The sequence below is a fragment of the Fistularia commersonii genome, chromosome 21 (genome assembly GCF_037954325.1).
Source record: "Fistularia commersonii isolate RoL2024-O1a breed Wild chromosome 21, RoL_Fcom_v1.0, whole genome shotgun sequence".
Classification (NCBI taxonomy): domain Eukaryota; kingdom Metazoa; phylum Chordata; class Actinopteri; order Syngnathiformes; family Fistulariidae; genus Fistularia; species Fistularia commersonii.
The window spans coordinates 4,992,192-5,011,813 of NC_141304.1; the positions used below are offsets into that span (position 1 = coordinate 4,992,192).

The window sequence follows — 19,622 nt, forward strand, 5'->3', positions numbered from 1 at the left end:
TCATGGAATTTGTGAAAAGCACGGTTCACTTTCCTCCATATTCAGAGATAATTAGTTTAACTGTTCTCTCCTCTTATATAACCTTGTCAGAGTAAGATTTAAAGTCTGATAAACAATGTGGGTGTGCATCTGTCTCTTTCCCCAAATGTATGCGTGTGTGTTTGGTGGTACTTTTATAGTCAACAGAGTAGACCCGGGAAATCTGTCACAGTTCTTTGTTCCCCAGTGCGAACACATCATGGCTGGGGCTTTTCGTCTGAACCAGCACCATCTTACAGTCACTTTCCCTTCGTAACTATTTCTCTTTTTCTCTGTCAGTGTACCCCCCCCCCATCTATCTCCCTCAGCCTTTTGTTTCTTTTCCCAGCAAAACGATTCACCCCAGCATCCCATCTCTTTCTCATGTGTTAAAAACACATTTAAAATATAATGGGCCCTGCGGATTATGGAGTTCCAGAGATGTAGATGGCGCTCCAGGCACCGTTTCTGTCCCTGGGCGCGGTCCAAGCTCCTACACTCTGAGGAAGTCTTCCAGAATATTGCATGACTACCACAAGACTTCTGAGGACACGGTCTCCCTGTGTTTGTATTTATAGTTCATTTTTTTGGTTGGTTTGTTCGCCATGAATTTTAAAGGCAAAGATTCAAAGAGTGTGCACTAAATGGTCATGAATGTCTTCCCAACGTTGCACCCACACATGGTGGGAAGGAGGATAATATTCTCCTGTGATGTTTTTTTTTCCTTTGGGAGGGCTTTTCATCAGACTCTGATATTTAGCCAGCAAAGATTTTATAGGCCAATCACACTCTCTGGAAAGTGGTAAAAATAACATTTGTATGAATCCGTCCATTGTGCTGAGACTATTATCAGATTCTTTCTCGTTAATGTTCTTTTGTTGTCCAAAATAGGTAAAGCAATCGTCGTCTGACTCCCCCCTTTCTAAACTGTTGGTAAAAACCTAATCCATTTCCTTATATTGACAGTTTGAGGGTAAGTTATATCTGCCGTATACAGTGGAGCCTGATTTAAGATTCGACTTCAAGATATTGAATTGCCATGTCCACCTGACAGAGTACATTAATGTAATTGTAACGCAAATACTTGCGTGAATGACAACTTGTATCAACATTGCAGAAAATCTAGTATTTGTGGGTTTGTGTATGTTTTTACTCATCTGCAAGCTTGGCTGGATAGTGCAGGTTCCAAAATGAATGTCCAGTCTAAGTATGTAGTTAAGCATATTGTTTAGGAATATTTAAAAAAGTCTAAATATGATCAAAAAATAATATTCTATCAGTACCTACCAGAGAAAAAGCTAGAGATAAATCCCAAATTTGAATGAAAGATGGAAAGGTACGAATGAAAAAATGCTTTGTCATAACAGTGAAGCAAATTTAAGATAAAAAAAAAAGGAAAAGAGATATACACTATTATGCACAATCTGTCAGGAGTGTGTATGTGTGTGTGTGTGTGTGTGTTTAGGATCCGCGGATATCCAGTTCAAACTGCAGTAGTTCAGCCGGCTGCCAGCACACTGCTGCAGGAAGTCAGTCGCCATTCATGTCTGATTAAAGCTAAGAGAATTTTTGAAGGCGGATGTCAGGGCTTTACCCTTCACGTGTGTATATCCATCCATCAATTTTTAATGTGACATCAGCTACTTCTTTTGACAGAATATAGATAATATTTTCTTCACTCATTTTGGACGGTTTGACCACGCATGGCTCTCCATTCTTCGACAGACATCATGGCCATCTGTTCATACCATTAAATGATCTATTTGTTTTTGTTTAATTTCTAATCTGAAATTGACGATTTGTTGATATCTAAAGGAACTCTGACTAATAAAGGAATTATTCAGAAAGTTTAAAGATTGCAAAAAAACAGCATATGTACTAAGTTACTGTTTTTCTACTCCATGTATCTAAGACATCGAATTTATTCCTCCTTATGTGAGTTGCATTTCAGCCAAATTACTAAATGGTGTCATTTTGCTCATTAGACAGACACAGCACTCTGTTAGCAGATCGCACACTTGTTTTGCAGGTGATAACAAGTTTACACAGAAAATCGGGCCATGTGTGCTTCAGTGCACAGAGCAGCTTCACTTGCCACACTACAGGATTAATGAACTGTTATCTGCTAATTTTGCTCTCATTCATATTTCCCCTGCAGGGGGAAGTTCATTCCACACAGCATTCCAGTTACTGAAGAAAGAATTTCATAAAAAGAAATACCCTCACACATGCATGTATCCATAGCATTGAGTGCAAGAGTACTATTTGTCTCGTCATTGGAGCAGAAATTTCATTTTCTTACTTAAAGTCCATCAAAGCTCCTCTTTTGTGTTTGCGTATTGGAACTGAAAGTTGCCGTACTGATTCTGGATGTCATCTCAAAATGTCTGCACTGTGCTGAGCTTATCACAACCTGAGGGAAATCTAAATTAAATCTTCCTGGTGAATGGGATCAGCCTCTGTATTATCTCTTGTCATTCTCAGCGATTAAAGTCAGTTATTAGGAACTTAAGGCATACTTCTCAGAAGAACCGCCATACGCTATTTAAAACTTCAAAATTTCAAAGTGCTCTTGTGGAGCCATTGAATGCGATGTTAGGGTTATCAGCCATGGTCGCGGAATCGGTACGGACTAAACTGACCTATTTAAGGATCTGCTGCTTTAGATGTTATCAATTCATCATTTGTAATCAATGGGGCTCGAAACAAGTGATTGAAATGATCGTGCGGGAATGACCTGTTGTTGATCCTGTGGAGAAATTCAACTGTTGTTGAAATTTCACTCAGCGTTCTATTATGGCATTGCTATGGAAATTTGTAATGTAGTCACACCAAGACTTCCATGAGGAGCCATTGCTGTGGAGTTCAAATCTGTATTATCATTTCCACTTGCCACCCCACGTCTGAAATCTACACAACTGATTCATAAATTAACCTCACCTACGCAGACTTGACCGTACATTGACTGTGGAATCAGATGTGCAGAAAATGTTGATTTGGGTGACAAATCATACTACATCTTTTCAATCATGTAGGTGAGAAATAAAGGTGCCGGAAGGAAGGAGGTTATGTTAACACTGCCATACGTAGAGAGGCGAAGACTTAGGAGCACGGAGAGTAATGGAGGAAGGGTGGCAACAAACCACGGCTTCTTATTATCATGAAAAAGGCATTCCGTACTGTATTGAGAATTGGAAAAAACGCCTCCTTCCTAGCTCCTAGACACACACACACATACGAGGAACTCTCCTCGCGAAAGTTACTCTCACATAGATGCATGCCGTTGCAGAAATTTGCATCTGAAAGCCAACTTTTGTTGGTAAATTCAAGGGTCCTTGGAGATTTTTCACATTCTGTTCAGAGCTCGCCCGGCCAATGGGAACAAAGTCACACATTAGCAAAGGCCTGCCAACCTCAATTATGACCGAGCAGATTGGCTTGATAGTTATGTAGTGACACAATCGGCACTGGATGTGTCTATTTAAACTCCCCCTTGCCACTTTCCATATGTTTACAGCGGCACCAGAATGCGGTGGATCGAAACTTCCCATGTCAAGAGCGGCGCGGGCGAGATTGTAAAAAAATCTCTGCAGCGCAGTGTGTTTTATTCTCTTCTATTTCATTGTATGAATGTCTCTGCCTTTGAATCTAACTATGTGTTTGGGAGGGGGGAAAAATCCATCCAGAATGGAGGTGCTCAGGCTTTTTTGTATGCCTGGAGGTTTTTTTTTCCATTTCTCACGCTTCCTCCATTGCTCCCTCCGCTCGGCATCAGAACATGCATGTAAGAGAAATTGGTAGTTTAAGTTTCAACTCTGTATTCATATATATTTTGAGATACGGCTGATTGCGGTGCAAGTGTATGCCCGCTTCCTTCTCTATGTATTAAATGTCTATTTTTCCCCAGGTTTCTCATATTCTGTCTGTGTTTCATCCTTCTCAGGGGGCTGTAGATTTGATGAATCAGACTCTGTGCCTGTTTCAAAGCCTAGTGTGTTTTATTTATAGGGAGAAAGTACATTAACGCCTCTGCAGAGTCTTTGGAAGATTTATCAAACGCTCTGTAAGCTTCTCCTCTGCCTGACTTGACTTGCGAAACTTGGATTGTCGATGAGCCGGGCAGTGTAACATATCCGTCTGTTGATCCAGTATATGTGTTTTCATCCCTCTGCTCTTGCCACCGTCAAACCATCATGCCCATGCTGTGACACGGCCGGTTCTGTTGTCACAGCATTCATAATTTAATATCATCAATAAATGATGGACAGCATTAAGTTTTTATCGGGTGATGCAGTGCCGCTGTCTCTTCAAACCCCTTTACAAGCGAATGACTGAAAAGCAAAACTTTTCTCCTTCGCCGGCTTCTAGACATCACTTGGCATTAGTATAACCTTGGGTGATCCTTGTTCCCCAAACACGCTTTTAGAGGCTTATTCCCTATGATATCATATTTTGCTTGACCTACCCTCCCCGAGCCGTTTCCCCCTCGTGCTCCTAGCCTTTAATGAGTGCCGTTGACAGTTGTATTTGCTCATGTAGAAATTCTCTTTTTTTAGTGTGTAGATCAGTGTTGTGGTTTTGCAGGTCATGTAACACATCGCTGATGTGGGCAGATCACAGATGTTAGAAACGGCATCCAGTCTATATTACCACGATGTTAAAAAACATCTTTCATATAGGCCACATTCAAACCATCACAACAGTCATGTTTTTGTTGACTGTGTCCCGCTTGTACCGCTAAATGTTACTGCTTTCTAATGCTTGTCTATCTTTATTTTCCACATAGCATCATGGTATAATGGTTTGCGCCTGTTTGGACATCATGTTTTCCTCTGCTTTCCCCCCCTGGGTTTCATGTAGCTGCCACCCGGAGAGATAATACAGCAAGATAAAAATGGACCCAGGGAAGAAAATGAAATGAAAAAACCGCATGTATCAGTTTGACACATGTTGATAAAAGCCTGAAAATCCAATTAGTCCTTCAAATCAGGAGGTGTAGTGGGCCTCTTGGGAGTTATGTATGGAAAGATCCACCACCACAGCACGTCAATATCACACTATTTACATACTTTGCTATTGATAGAAGAGTGTATAGACGTGAGCTTGATGTTACTCTGAGCCTGTATTTGGTTCTCTTCCTTGACAGCTGCTGCAAAGCTTCAGCTTTTTGAGAGCATAAACAACTATCAAAGAGACACAATTTGTTTTCCACACCACAAACTACATGGGGAAGGGAACCATTGGCAGTGGGTCATTTGAATTTGAGCACACTGAATCCGTTTCATAGTGACTGTAGATGTCCTGGAAGCCATTTTGGTAATGGGGTACTCTGTTCTTTGTGGGTGGCGCTGGGGAAGGTGGGGAGGGATCGTCTTTATGCCTTTTTTTTTCCTTTTCTTTTCATGATTTGTTTTTGCTCAATGTCAGAAATGAAACAGGGTTATAAACAGGGAGAATGCATGACCAATGAGCAGGGACCCTTTGAAAACACGCACCGTTCCAGGTCGGAGTTCACATGTTCCTCCTGGGTAGAACCCCGTGTCCTGACAGCAAGAAAGCTACTACACTAAATACGCTGCTGTATATTAAAGTGTGCATGTGTGCGTGTGTGCATGTGTGTGCATGTGTGTGTGTGTGTGTGTGTGTGTGTAAGAGAAAGGAAATCCCTTGACAGACACATTCTGGACAGTATATTTCAGAAAGGAAGTTGTACTCTTTTTACATGTAAAAATGTTCAATGGGATGGTGTTATCCCTCAAAATGAGCATGGCAGTTGTCATTCTACAATGACATCATTAATTGTCATTGATTAATTCTGTGTGTTTGGACACACATACATACGCAATTTTTTCAGTTTATTACAATGTCTCATGTATTATGGCTGTGTTTTTGACGGCAGCTTCAGCGTCGGGAAGTTGCTGCCGTGCTGTTATTATTGTCATCATATTCGGGCTCTGGCTACATACTCCATGTGGACTCACAAAAACGTACATTTGCCCCCCCCAAAGCCCCCACCTTGTTCTTACGACCGAGCATCTCAGCAAGCATGCCGCCACTGCCTGTAAACCATCTTTATGATTATGGTCAAAGGGGTGTCTGACTGCTCGATCTGGTGTAGTTGTTTTCAGATAAAATTAGCACATTATTTCTCTTCAGTTTCTTCATGACAGCTCAATAAAGGGTATGTGGACTAAAATGCTTTATTTTATTCATCCAGTGTTTACATCAATCAGATGAAACTGTTACATCTGGCTTTTCGAATTCCTTTTGGAAAAAAGTTTTTTTTCGTTGAACAATAGATGATGGTATTGATCGCTTTTTCTGTAAGCGATTGTTTGTGCTAAAATTGGTTTATAAAGTGTGGTAATCGCTCTGTGTGGGATGACCCTGATGACTTTTTAGAGAGCAAAAGGGATTGTAGAGACCTCATTTTGAGATTGATTAAGGGAAAAAAAAGATCAGCGTAACATCCTCTTGACTCTAATTGTTAAATCTACATCAACAAACCAAAGTCTGCAATTTCTTGTTGATTTAGAGCCTTGCTGTTTTTTATCTATCATAATGAAAGGACATCATCTCAACAACATCGCCCGCTCTGGTTTTTTGCCACTTCCACCAGTCTGTTATACCAACATCGTTCGAAGTTGGCGGTTTGTCATCGTCAGTATGAGAGTCCTCTTCGCCTTTCACGCCGTTGCTCTGCTTGTTGACCTCTATTTTTATTTCTCTCCACTCATCCCCTTCTCCACTTGTCTCTCTTTCACCCCCCCCCCCCCCCCCCACCCACCCACCCACACACACATCCAACCTAACCTTCTCATGAGGAGGTGAGGCCTGTGCTGGCCCCGGGCCCAGACCCATTAGCTCCAGCCTGGAAGCCATGTGCTCATCACCAGAGATCATTACACCGGCCAACGACACCGGCCTAATGCATCATTAATGATTGATTAATGAGCTGAGCTCACCCCAAACAGATTCATTCATACGGAAGAGCGCCCCGTGATGGCTGCAGAAGGCTCACATCTGCTGTTTTTGCTCGTTTTCTCTCTTTGTCTCAATTTTTTGTAGATAATTATATGTATGTGTATTTAATGCTTGTCATTTACCCTGTCAGGTTTAGCTAGCCAGCTGAAGACTCGGCGTCTCGGAGTGAAACAAAGGGCCGAGGAGGCGACGGTGGGGTAACGTGATGGCCAAGCGGGGGCTCTCCACCCCTCTCCTTCTTCCTCTCCTCGTCCTCGTCCTGGGTTCAGCCCTTCCGATGGCCCAAGGCTCCGGCTACCTGTCCGGGTATCGTCACAGGTCTCGCCTACAGAGGGACCGCAACGTCCGCAACATCCGACCAAACATCATCCTCATCCTCACTGATGATCAGGATATAGAACTTGGTGAGGCTGTTACACATTTTTACACTGACACATTTTTGTAACCACCCCAACACCAGTACAGTAGGGTAAATATCTACCTTGACTGCATTTATAAAGATTTAATTGAGGTTTAAATTATCGGCTATAATGCAAAACGTAAACAATGTTAATACATTTAGAAGTGTTGGACTATTACATATCCTGACCCTTAAAGTTATGAAGTGAAAACGGGTACATTTGAGAAATTACTTTGACTCTTGGATGAAAAGATTTTGCAGCCAGTAACTGGCTACAGTTCTAAAGCCACGTTCATCTATAAACACTCAAGTCTCCATGGAGACACTCTGCCAGGCTTTTGATGCTGTGCCTCAGATTGGTGCTAGTTTGTCTTGTTTTGTTCTTCAGTACAAGAAAAAAAAAAGATGATCTTTGGTGTTAATATGAGGTGACTTACTCTGCCTTTAATAAAACATTTGTTTAGCACCGGAAAATATCAAATTCGTTTTACAATCTTGGGGGTCCAGTCCAGTACGGGTCTCATTTCCAGGAGGCTCCATTTTCTCACGATGATTGCCCCTTCAAAGACTGAGCAACAATGTGTGGGACACCCTGGAACCCTTTCCTTCTTTTTTCTCCTCAATATCATTCTTTGATTTCTGACACGGAGAGGCTTTTTCAGAGGTTTGCAGTCAAGTGTTGCTTTTCCGTTTTTGAGTGCTGCCAGGGTTTTACACCTTGCTGTCAAGCCTTTTTGCATTCACATAACAATGTGGCAAAGACTCCTTTTCACTCATTAATTCCTCGTCTAATTTGGTTGGCTTTTATTCACTCTCAGGTCATTTGGTCTTGCTGATCTAGTTTATGCGTTTCCTGTTTTTTATTGTTATATTTGTTGTTTTTTGACAAGCCAGTGCTCTCGTTGTTTTTCTCATATTTGAAGTTTTAAACATTTTTGAAGACCAATGATGGTATCAGTTTGAGCATTATGAAGTCAGTTCCAGTGGACAGCAACCAAATACAAATTTGAAATTAAGATTGTACTCTAAGCTTCATTAAATATCAAGGGAAAGGACATAGTTTTCCACTGAATTCTTTGCCTATCATGTCAACTTACACTGAGCCTCCAATCATAAGACCTTACGTATTAAATTGGTTGTAATTCCTTAATATTTGCTCAAATATTGAAGGTCCTGCAAGCGAAGGCCTTTCATTTTGTCATGTCAAATGATACCATTACAAGCCCACAGTTATGGTTTGCAGAATAAAAATGATTTGGTCAGTGTCTAAATACTGAAGTACTGAACTCCATCTGCATTGACCTCAGTTATCATTTGAATAACGTTACAGTAGTAACAAGAGAAAGTCAGTCTGACGCCGCCTCTTTCCACCACAACAACTGACCCACTCAAAGTCATGCCCTCCCCTTGCCACCTCTTCTGCTGCTGGCATGAAATGATGGAAGCCCATGGCTCCCATTGTCTGGGTGCCAAACCCTGGCCATCTCCCTACCCACTTAAGTCCTTTTGCAGCGTATTGGACTGGAGTGGCGGCATAATGGCCTCGGAGACACCCTTTGTCCTCCTCTCATTGCGAGTGAGAAGAGTCCCATTGAAAAGCAGGAATTTATGGTCAAGCATCTGTTTCCCCAAACAATCACTATCAGCCTGAATAGCTTCTCCTACACATTAGTGCAGAAAGGTTACACTTAACAGCGAAAAAAACAGATTTATTTCTTCGCTTACCACCTAATGCCCTGTGTTTATAATTTTCACCGTCTTTATTTCCACATGTCGCTCTTTGCTTGCCTTCTACAACCTTTTTTTCACAGTCTTCATGCCTTTGCGTCTCCCTCTGCTATTTCTGCTCGCAACCCCCACCTCCTCTCTTACGCTGTTTTTGTCCCAGGCTCAATGCAGGCCATGAACAAAACTCGACACATCATGGAGAAGGGCGGCACACATTTTTCCAACGCTTTCTCCACCACGCCTATGTGCTGTCCGTCTCGCTCCTCCATCCTGACGGGGAAGTACGTGCACAATCACCACACCTACACAAACAACGAGAACTGCTCCTCTCCCTCCTGGCAAGCTCACCACGAGCCGCACACCTTCGCCGTGCATCTCAACAATTCAGGATACAGGACAGGTGAATGGTACTAATGTGACTTTGCATCTTGAAGCTAATTCCAAAATGTGTTTTTAAAGATACATGTAAGAGAATTTAATTAAAATGTTGTCTTTTTTTCTGGTCTGTCACTCAGCCTTTTTCGGAAAGTATCTAAATGAGTACAATGGCTCTTACGTGCCCCCTGGCTGGAGAGAATGGGTAGCCCTGGTAAAGAATTCACGCTTCTACAACTACACTCTCTGCCGTAATGGTGTCCGAGAGAAACACAGCAGCGACTATCCAAAGGTAGCTCTACACAGAATGTGACTTATTTTCATGGATATAAACTTTTATTAGGTCATTTGCGTCATGTTTTTTTGTCCAATTGTAACGCCGCAGGATGATGAAGTCACAGTGATTTTGTCGGTTGCTGGATTGCCAATATACACCGTTAAAATAACAAGATCACATAATATCTGTCAAAAAATAATGGATATTATATATTACTATGCAGGATTACCTGACAGACATCATTACAAATGACAGCATCAACTACTTCAGAATGTCCAAGAGGATGTATCCTAACCGGCCTGTCATGATGGTCCTGAGTCACGTTGCTCCACATGGTCCAGAGGACTCAGCGCCACAGTACAGCTCCACCTTCCCCAACGCGTCTCAGCACATGTGAGGACATGCGGCTGCGTTCTAATGTTGCTGTAAATTCAGCCGCTAAATATTTTGAAGTGATAGATGGCAAGGAATTGACCTACATGATAAGGGCAAAAAGTACATGAAACCTTTTTCTCAGCCATTGCCAGTTTAGTAGATGGTTTATGAAGAATAAAGCTAGCAGGCGCGAGGATGAATTTTCACATTTTTCTTTCCAGGGCTATTTGCTGGTTGAACAATCCACACATTCTCACTTCTTTTCCTTTCACCCTGAATGACATAAATTAGATAAACTCTTCACGATTTTATCTTCCCGTGCCCACAATGTGTTGTTGGCAGCTGGGCCCTCTCCGTGCACAGCCGGTGTGACGCTCCAGTTTATTTGGCTCGTGTGTTCTTCACATTATGTCTACCTCTCTAATGAGCCCTGCTAATTTGTAAGATTTGTCAGCAGTGATTGAGAACAGGCATAAATGATGTACGTGTAATACATAGGTAATGATGACAGACATACACTTACAGAACACCCAAGGCTTTGTATTCCTGACCCTCTGTGTTTTTGATTGACTGTCTAGTACCGCCAGCTAATAGCAAGCCTGCTATTGGCCTCTAGAGACGGAACCGGGGCCAGTAATTAGACTGCAGTTTCTGCCCCCTCCTTCCGACTCTCTGTTCCTCCCTGGTTTATCTAATCCCCTCAGCATCATTAACCTGCGCCACACAGCCTTTATGCACGGAATATTCTGAAAATACTGCTCCGGTGTCTTTGTGCAAACTTTTAATTGCTGTCTCCATAAATTTGCCCCCACCCCAAGGTGGGTTTTTGGGCTTGGTGCTTTCTCTTGCCTTTTTTTTTTCACTCCATCACCCTCCACCCTTATCAGCTACATAAAGAGCGAAGCAGTAAAAGTTCCTGCGCTCCTCTGCTGATAAACCACCTTCTTACCTTGACACATTTTCACACTACATTAGAGTTGCTGCTAGGCTCCGAGACATTAGCATTTCTTAAATGTCAAATCGATCCTAGTTAGATGTAAAATATATTTGCTCCCAGAATCTCATTAGAAATTTAACCGTGTTTATTTTCAAATAATTAAAGTTCCACATAGCTCGTAGTAAATTATTGATCTTACTGTGCTCGCCATCTACAGGCCTATTGATCACCACGCGGCCTGTGTAGTCTCTGGTTTAGTATTGCAAACACATTTTTTGGCTGCTTTGAATGGAAAATAATAGATGAGATCAGCAGGTCTAAGCTAGCGTATGTAACTGATTAGACTGTGGTGCATTTGTAATCCAATTTACAGCTAGAGTAAAAAAATTGTACATTTAAAAGCTACAGAGTGAATATCTACAGTGATTAAAACCACAATGGGTGCTGTGGTTAACTCCTTTAACCTCTGGCTGCCAATAAAAATGATTTACAACACATCTGATTTGTTTGCTTTGATTGACAACCATTTTGATTTGTTTTGGTTTCTTTCCGACTGTTGCAGAACTCCAAGCTACAACTACGCTCCTAACCCAGACAAACACTGGATCCTGCGCTACACGGGCCCTATGAAGCCCGTCCACATGCAGTTTACGAACATGCTGCAGCGCAGGAGGATGCAGACACTACTGTCTGTGGATGACAGCATGGAGAAGGTTGGTGGTCAAGCTGACGGGTGCGGCACAATTATACTTTACAGACTGAAACACACATACGCACTTAAAAACAAGCTCACCAGAAAGACGCACACACACAGAAATGTGCCACTCTCAAGCCCTGAGAGAGCTGTGCTTGTTCTGACTGTGACTTCTTAATGTATTCCCTGACACACTTGATAAATTGTTCAAATCCCATTTTTCTTGAAACTGGCTCTGGAAACTTCAAATATTAAACCTGAAGTTTAGGTTTGTGTTTGTTTTTTTGTGTGTGTGCTTAATGACTTATATCCTCCATAGATGTACACCATGTTGGTAGAGACTGGTGAACTGGACAACACCTACCTCATTTATACTTCAGACCACGGCTATCACATCGGCCAGTTTGGTTTGGTGAAGGGCAAATCAATGCCTTATGAGTTTGACATCCGCGTCCCCTTCTTTATACGAGGACCCAATGTGGAGCAGGGTGCTGTGTGAGTTAACCTGCTTTAGTTTATGAGGATATTAATCACGTTAAACTATAATTACCAATTTGTAATTGAGGGTGGAAGAAGTGTATTGGGTTTGTTTCTTTTTCATTGTTTTTCCTTCCCATTTTCCTCTCTTGCTCTGCAGTAATCCACATATAGTGTTGAACATTGACTTGGCACCGACTTTGCTGGACATGGCCGGTTTGGATATCCCTGCAGAAATGGATGGCAAGTCTATTCTTAAGCTGCTGGACACTGACCGCCCAGTCAACAGGTTAAAATACTTTTAGAGATACTTATTAAGATACTTAAAATGCTAAATGCATGCCACCTCGATGGTTAAAAAAGAAAAAAAAAAGTATGCAAATATGCGAATCGCTCGCTTCTTCATTCCCAAGGATTCTGACAAGATCCACGTTTAAATTGGAGCTCGTGTTTGTTCAGGGAAGTTTCGTGACCTATATATTCTGACAAGGTTTCTTTTTATTTTCCAGGTTTCATTTAAACAGAAAGGGTAAAACATGGAGAGATTCTTTCTTGGTGGAGAGAGGGTTAGTCCGTCTGTTTCAATCCTGACATTATCTTCTGATGACATCACACTTCTTTTCCTCAGTCGCCCGAAACGACCTTCATTGGAATAATTATCCTGCCTTACAGGAAGCCTCCACACAAGAGAGCTGACGGGAAGGAAATGGCCCAGGAGGAAAACTTCCTGCCGAAATACCAGCGCGTGAAGGACTTGTGCCAGAGGGCGGAGTACCAGACCTCCTGCCAACAGCCAGGACAGGTAGCTAATCTGCAGGAGTCGAGACAGAGAGGTTACGCAAGTCTCACGAATCTACACACTCGTGTAGATTGCCATTCATTACGGGAGATCTTTTGCAATCTTGTTGACACTTTACTGACTTCTGGTGCACCTGCCAACATCAGACTCCCCCTTTTTTGAACTCAGCCTTCCATGTCAAACGCACTGGGTATGAGGTTTATGTGTGCGTGTGTGTCGGTGGTGGTGGGGATTCTCAGGGTATAAACAGCCTTCTGATTTGTGCCTATTTGAATACTTATGCTTTTGAATGTATCACGAGCCCTGCACAGCAATGCTTAAATCAAAAAGATCTGTTGATATCATCTGGTGTTTCAGGCTCTAGAAATGATGAGATCCACTCAGTTAAAATCATCTTTCACTATCCCATCCTTCTCCTCTGTTGTTGCTTCAGAAGTGGCAGTGTGTTGAGGACCCAAGTGGTAAGCTGAGGCTGTATAAATGCAAGGGCATCGCTAGTCTCTTTGCCCCACGGATGCAGGCCCTGATGGCCAGCACTGGCTCCGAGCTATCTGCCAATTCCAATTCTGATGGCTGCAACTGTGGCAACGTCAGCTTCAAAAAGACATCGGTGCTCAAGCGGAAGAGGCTGCTCTCCAAGAAGAGTAAGTTTCTCTCTTCATCAGCATTTGCCAGATTCCTTGTAGATATTAATAGACTTGATTTTCTTCAAAGGAGCAACTCTTTGAAATGCCCTTGTAGTAACCTACAAAAGCTTTGAAAAATAGGGACATTAATCTCCAGCTGAAATAACAAGTGTTTGAAGTATTCATGAGGAAAGTGTGAATCTATGCTCCCATCTAGTGGTAAAACAGGGTAAACAAATAAGATTCAAGATACAAAGATTCAAAGTGTTTCTTGTCAGATGTACAGTGTAGAAACGTGTTTCTCTGTACTGTGAAATTCATACTTTGCTGTCTGCAGTGCATTTGAATATGTATAAGAGTGTAAACATTATTATAAATATGATTATAGATATGAATACGAACATTGCAATAGAACAGTGGCAGTGCAATTAGACATTTGAGTGCAGCTTGGTGTACAACTCACAAAATGCAGGTGCAGGGATGAGTGCAATTGAAGTGGCAGTGGACTTTACATGTGCAAGGAGAAGAATGAGTGTCAGCTGATGACATTTGGGTAGAACAAGTTTAATCGTGTCGTTCTACATTTCACACCCCTGTACCTCTGGCCGGAGGGTAGGCGTGTGGAACAGTCCATGGAGGCAGCTCTCCTGTGGACTCTGCGGTAGTAGATGCTCTGCAGCACACAGTGATGTAGCTGCTAAGGATGCTATCAACAGTGCAGCTTTAGAAGTTGCTGAGGATCTCTGGTGACATGCCAAACCTCCTCAGCCTTCTCAGGAAGTACAGCCACTGTTAAGCCCTCCTGATCGTCCGCATGGTGTTGAGGGACCGGGTTAAAGAAGGATTTTATGTGTTCATGATGATGTTGCCTGAGATCCTGTTGCCTATCCTGACAGACTGGGGTCAGCCGGTCAGGAAGTCCAGGAGCCAGTCACATAGTGTGGGGTGCAGGCCAGGGTTGGAGATTTTTTTGTGTGAGTTTGAGGGGTATCACCATGTTGAATGCGGAGGTTTAGTCCACAAAGAGCTTTCTGATGTAGCAGTTTTTGTTTTGTAGGTGGGAGAGGGAGTAGTGGAGGGTGGCAACTTTAGTGTCTGAGGTGGACTTGTTGGGCCGTTACGCAAATTGCAGGGGGTCTAGGGTTTTCAAGATGTCGTTCTGAGTGTGGGCCAGCACCACTGTAATGACAAGGCTGGAAGCCTGTCATGACACATACAACAGCTAGAGAATGATTCATGCAACAGCATGAAATGTTGGTCAGAAAATGCAGACAATGGTTCTTTTGTTGATTGTAGAATCTGATCCACAGTGTCAAAACCACATCCCTCTTTTTCATTTCATTCAGATTCTTCTGTCTCATCTTCTTCAGAGATGAAGTCAAACAAGAGCATGTCTAAGAAGCGCTGGAAGCGCTCGGTGTCATTTGAACTGGATGGAGACTTGTATGCCGTGGACCTAGAGGAGGGTTATCGGCCCCTGGGTCTCAAGAACAGCAGCTGGACCAGAGACAGCAGGAAGGTGTTTCTGGATCAGGAGGGCGATGACGAGTTCAGTGGAATGGGAGTCACAGTCAAACCGACCACTAAACAAAAACTTACACCAGCTTCTCTCAAGGTCACCTATAGGTGAGTGTGTGTGTGTGTGTGTGTGTGTGTGTGTGTGTGTGTGTGTGTGTGTGTGTGTGTGTGTGTGTGTGTGTGCGTGTGTGTGTGTGTGTGTGTGTGTGTGTGTACAAATGTACACTTGTGCAAGTGTACACTTGTGTGTCTGTGTGTGATTGTTTCTCCACTCTTGTCAATTTTGAATGGAGAAAAAATTAATAACGTACTTGATTTTAGTTTCACCATTGCATTTTTTTGTTCTATCCAGATGCTCAATTCTTATGAACGACACTGTAAAGTGTGATGGTGGCATCTACAAATCCCTACAGGCATGGAAGGACCACAAACTGCACATAGAGCATGAGGTATTGCTCTACTATTATTCTGATTAATCTAGTGGATTAAACTAATCAGTCAGTATTAATTAGTCCATATTGTATGTAGTATGTTTTATGTAATTCCCAGCCATATATGTTACCTCTCTTTTGCTCTGTTTAGATTGAAACTTTGCAGACCAAAATAAAGAACCTGCGTGAGGTCAAAGGTCACCTGAAGAAGGTGCGACCAGAGGAATGTCAGTGTAACTCTCCCAGGTGACAAACCAGTGCCAGTAACATCATTTCACCATTATAAATGCTTTATCTTCAGAATTTGACTTTTGATTTTTTGCCTTTACAGTTCCCTGCTCAAGAATAAGGAGACTTTATTCCTCAATACAGGGCACATGCGTTCACTCCGGTAAGAAAATGAATATATTAAAAATTGTCCTTACTGAGCAGGAATGGTTGTTTTTTGCCTTTTGCAGACTTACAGCTATTGTGTGTTTTTTTTTTGTCAGAATGCCATCAAAACAGAAGAATCAGTGGCTGCAGAAGGAGCAGAAGCGCAGAAAGAAGCTTCGTAAATTCCTCAAAAGGCTGCAGAACAATGACACCTGCAGCATGCCGGGCCTCACCTGCTTCACTCATGACAACCATCATTGGCAGACTGCCCCCTTCTGGACAAGTAATGAACTACATCAAGAAATAGAGTCCATAATGTAACATGGCGTAATGTCCGTTTGTTTTTCTGTATTTTTCCCTCTGTATTTCCTCCCTGTTCTCTCAGTTGTAATATAAAAACTCTGCTGTAATATCTTTTGTGTTCCATTCCAACTCCTCTCTTCCTCAGTGGGTCCATTCTGTGCATGTACCAGTGCCAACAACAATACCTACTGGTGCTTGAGGACCATCAATGACACACACAACTTCCTGTTTTGTGAATTTGCTACTGGTTTCCTGGAATATTTTGACCTCAACACTGACCCATACCAGGTATTTCATTTCAACAAACACACAAATAATGGTAGATGACATTGTAATGTGATCCTGGAAAATGTTTATCAGCCCATTCCTCTGTGAACGCTCAGACTTTCCTGTTCAGAGTCCAAAGTAAATCCACTCTGTTTGGCAAAGCCTTTGTTGACATTTTGTTTATATTAATCTTGCAGCTGATAAATTCTGTCAATACCCTGGACCGCAATGCTCTGAATTCAATGCATCAGCTGCTGATGGGCCTACGAGGGTGCAAGGGACATAAGCAATGCAACCCTGAGAAGGGTAGGTAAATATAAACAAAACTGATTATTGCATCTTTAGTCATTCCAGATGGAGACTTATGTACCTCTGTTTCCTCTCAGGAGGGAAAGAGCGAAACTACTACAGTGAATACAGGTATTTTTCTCAGTCTTTGTTTCTTCTTCACAGCTCTGACGGTTGTTTTTACAAATGCTGCAGATGGACTTTGTATAAAACAGAGCAGTCAGGGAAATTGCAGCTCCCTTATGTGCTTCTGGTTGTGGCTATGCACATTTCAAGTCATCTAGGGAGTTGAGGAAAAAAAAATACCACAGAATCCTTCTGTAATTCAGACTCTTCATAGGGCCACTAGATTTTATTGTAGCGATCAAAGCTGTTCTAACATCCAAAAACTGAAGCCAATGAGGGACGAAGTGCAAGTTTGTTTCTCAGCTTCTGTCACCACGTTGTAATGAAGTCTAATCGCTTGTCTCTGCTGTGCGTGTGGGGATGTATTTGTGTGTGTGTGTGTGTGTGTGTGTGTGCTTGTGTGTGTGTGTGTGTGTGTGTGTGTGTGCGTGTGTGCTTGTGTGCGTGTGTGCGTGTGTGCGTGTGTGCGTGTGTGTGTGTGTGTGTGCGTGCGTGCGTGCGTGCGTGCATGCATGTATGTATCTGTTTGTTTTTTTGTGTGAATATTACTGTGTGTTTGTGTCCATGCACATGCATTTGCCCCGAATGTGTGTACGTGCTGTGCATGCTTCAGGCCAGTTCATCGTCGAAAGAGGCCAAAAGTGAAGAAGCCTTCGTCCAAATCGCTGTGAGTTTGTCATAACCCATCTGTTATTTTGTAGCCAGCCAGCCAGCCTCCTATCTCCATCCAGATTTGGTCATATGACCCAGCAGCATGCTCTTTCCTACTTACTGTAGTTCATCACTCTCCTCTACTTGCAGTAAATTCCATTAAACTGCATTGCAAAGCTGCATTCTTTTCATCCACCCACTCAAATCGATTAAAGCAATGCAGCCATGATGCTGTTTCATTCAGGTCTTAGTCCTGTTATTGTCATTTTGTACTTTCCCTCCCAATGTTGGTAGGAACAGACCACAACAGGAGCCATGGTTACTGGTGGATGTCTCAAGTGACCCTTTTAACTTGCTCTGTTTGTTTTTCCTACACAGAGGACAGATATGGGAAGGATGGGTTGGTTAACCACCTGCATCCCACGACCATCTGTCCAGTAAAAGGAATGAGAGAGACAAGAACCCAAGGACCTTGACCACATTTGATGGAACATATCCTGAGATATTGTGGATTTTTCATTTGAAGCGAGTCACTCATTGTAGACCCGGCCCAGGCAGAGGACATGCAGAGACGGAGAGGAAGCCAAAAAATTCTCCAATCATCCATTTTATCTTTGCGCATACTTCCTCCACATGTAGATCTGCCGTTACACCCAGCTGTCCAGAGTGTCAACAGGATGCTGCGCTTCAGATCAGACCATAAGTATCCACAGGTCATACTTTCTCACGGCTTGTAGATAATATCAGCTTTAATTGACTGTCTGTCTTTCATGCCACTTGGCGGACTGAGGTGTAAACTTTGCTGCTACGCAACAATGTCATGGGTGCTGCTGCTGACGCCCCATGACCCTTCTGTGGCTCATACTCATAACCATGATCATAGCACTCGCAATAGGATCAGTGGCAGCAACTTTTTCTGCACCAATGTGTCTGCACAAGGAAGTGGTATGAACTTTTTTAACCACCAGCCGTAACAGACTCCTCACTATAATTTTTTGTACCATAGTTGATCTAAAGTCTGATGAATGTCCTTGATGAACCTCCCTCAAAGTGGTGAGGTGACTTGAGTTAGCCTGCCTTGATCCTATTCAGTATCCTCAAGACACACACTTTGAACAGGCTCACACTAACCACTATCTCACAGGTACAAGCCAACAGTCCAGTGTTTGACCACTTTCAGAATGTGTCATTAATGAATACCATGTCCCTTCCTCGTATTGTCAGTGCACACTGTAGAAATTTTCAGATAGTTTGTCCAGCTTGCTCTACATGGTGCTACAGGATAACAATACAGAAGAAAATCCTTGCTGTACAGTACAGTATGTATTTGAATGTATGTTGTGCAATTAATATAAATGTTTACAATATTTTTTATAATCCTAAAGAGGCAGACCTCATTGTATGATATGAGCTGGCACAAATGACGAGATACAGTATTCTAGGCAGATGGACAGAATGAGAAATTTCATTGCCCACAATTTGTCTGTTTGTCTTTTTCATATTCGCTTTGGAAACGCACTTAAAGGATACACTGTGAAGAGACGCGCCATTTACTTTCAATAGATTTATAGTTTACTACATGCCAGAGGAACAACACAATGTATCTGTTGATGTGAATCTAGAAACATGCTTTTGTTAGTGTTTGATTTTTTTAGCAGAGATTTCCATAGAACTGAGTGCTGATAGTATGTTACTTATGAATAAAGTGATGTTTGACGAAAACCAGGAATTGCCTCCTAGTCTGAAAAGACGTGATGGTGAGTAATTTTGTGTCCAGCAGATGTCTCTGTCTCCCTATCTATCTTTTCACACTAACAAGCCTGAAACGATACAGTTTTGATTGCATAGCATCATTCAAAATTGCTGTAATGAGTGATTGTAAAACACTCAGTTCTAGAAGCATTAATATAAGGTACGAAATCATTAACATAAACCAAAATAAATTGTTCACCCTACAGAATTTTAAGTGACTT

The 19,622-nt window shown here is 42.3% G+C and overlaps 1 protein-coding gene across 4 annotated transcripts in view; it reads left to right on the forward strand.

The window, feature by feature from the left end:
* The window catches only part of sulf2a (sulfatase 2a), a 34,257-nt gene extending 14,883 nt beyond the window's left edge, over positions 1-19,374 (forward strand). The window contains exons 2-21 of one of the 4 annotated variants that reach the window (XM_086167812.1): positions 7,133-7,406; positions 9,291-9,530; positions 9,646-9,797; positions 10,006-10,175; positions 11,657-11,807; positions 12,108-12,283; positions 12,426-12,554; positions 12,775-12,831; positions 12,938-13,067; positions 13,498-13,708; positions 15,037-15,316; positions 15,561-15,657; positions 15,791-15,885; positions 15,971-16,030; positions 16,131-16,297; positions 16,463-16,605; positions 16,782-16,890; positions 16,971-17,004; positions 17,612-17,665; positions 18,028-19,374. In XM_086167812.1, the coding sequence (XP_086023938.1) occupies positions 7,208-7,406; positions 9,291-9,530; positions 9,646-9,797; positions 10,006-10,175; positions 11,657-11,807; positions 12,108-12,283; positions 12,426-12,554; positions 12,775-12,831; positions 12,938-13,067; positions 13,498-13,708; positions 15,037-15,316; positions 15,561-15,657; positions 15,791-15,885; positions 15,971-16,030; positions 16,131-16,297; positions 16,463-16,605; positions 16,782-16,890; positions 16,971-17,004; positions 17,612-17,665; positions 18,028-18,058 (2,685 nt within the window). In that variant the 5' untranslated portion in view covers positions 7,133-7,207 and the 3' untranslated portion in view covers positions 18,059-19,374. The remainder of the gene's footprint in view (positions 1-7,132; positions 7,407-9,290; positions 9,531-9,645; positions 9,798-10,005; positions 10,176-11,656; positions 11,808-12,107; positions 12,284-12,425; positions 12,555-12,774; positions 12,832-12,937; positions 13,068-13,497; positions 13,709-15,036; positions 15,317-15,560; positions 15,658-15,790; positions 15,886-15,970; positions 16,031-16,130; positions 16,298-16,462; positions 16,606-16,781; positions 16,891-16,970; positions 17,005-17,611; positions 17,666-18,027) is intronic. The other 3 variants (XM_086167813.1, XM_086167814.1, XM_086167815.1) reach the window with 3 other exon arrangements.
* Positions 19,375-19,622: the final 248 nt, after the last annotated feature.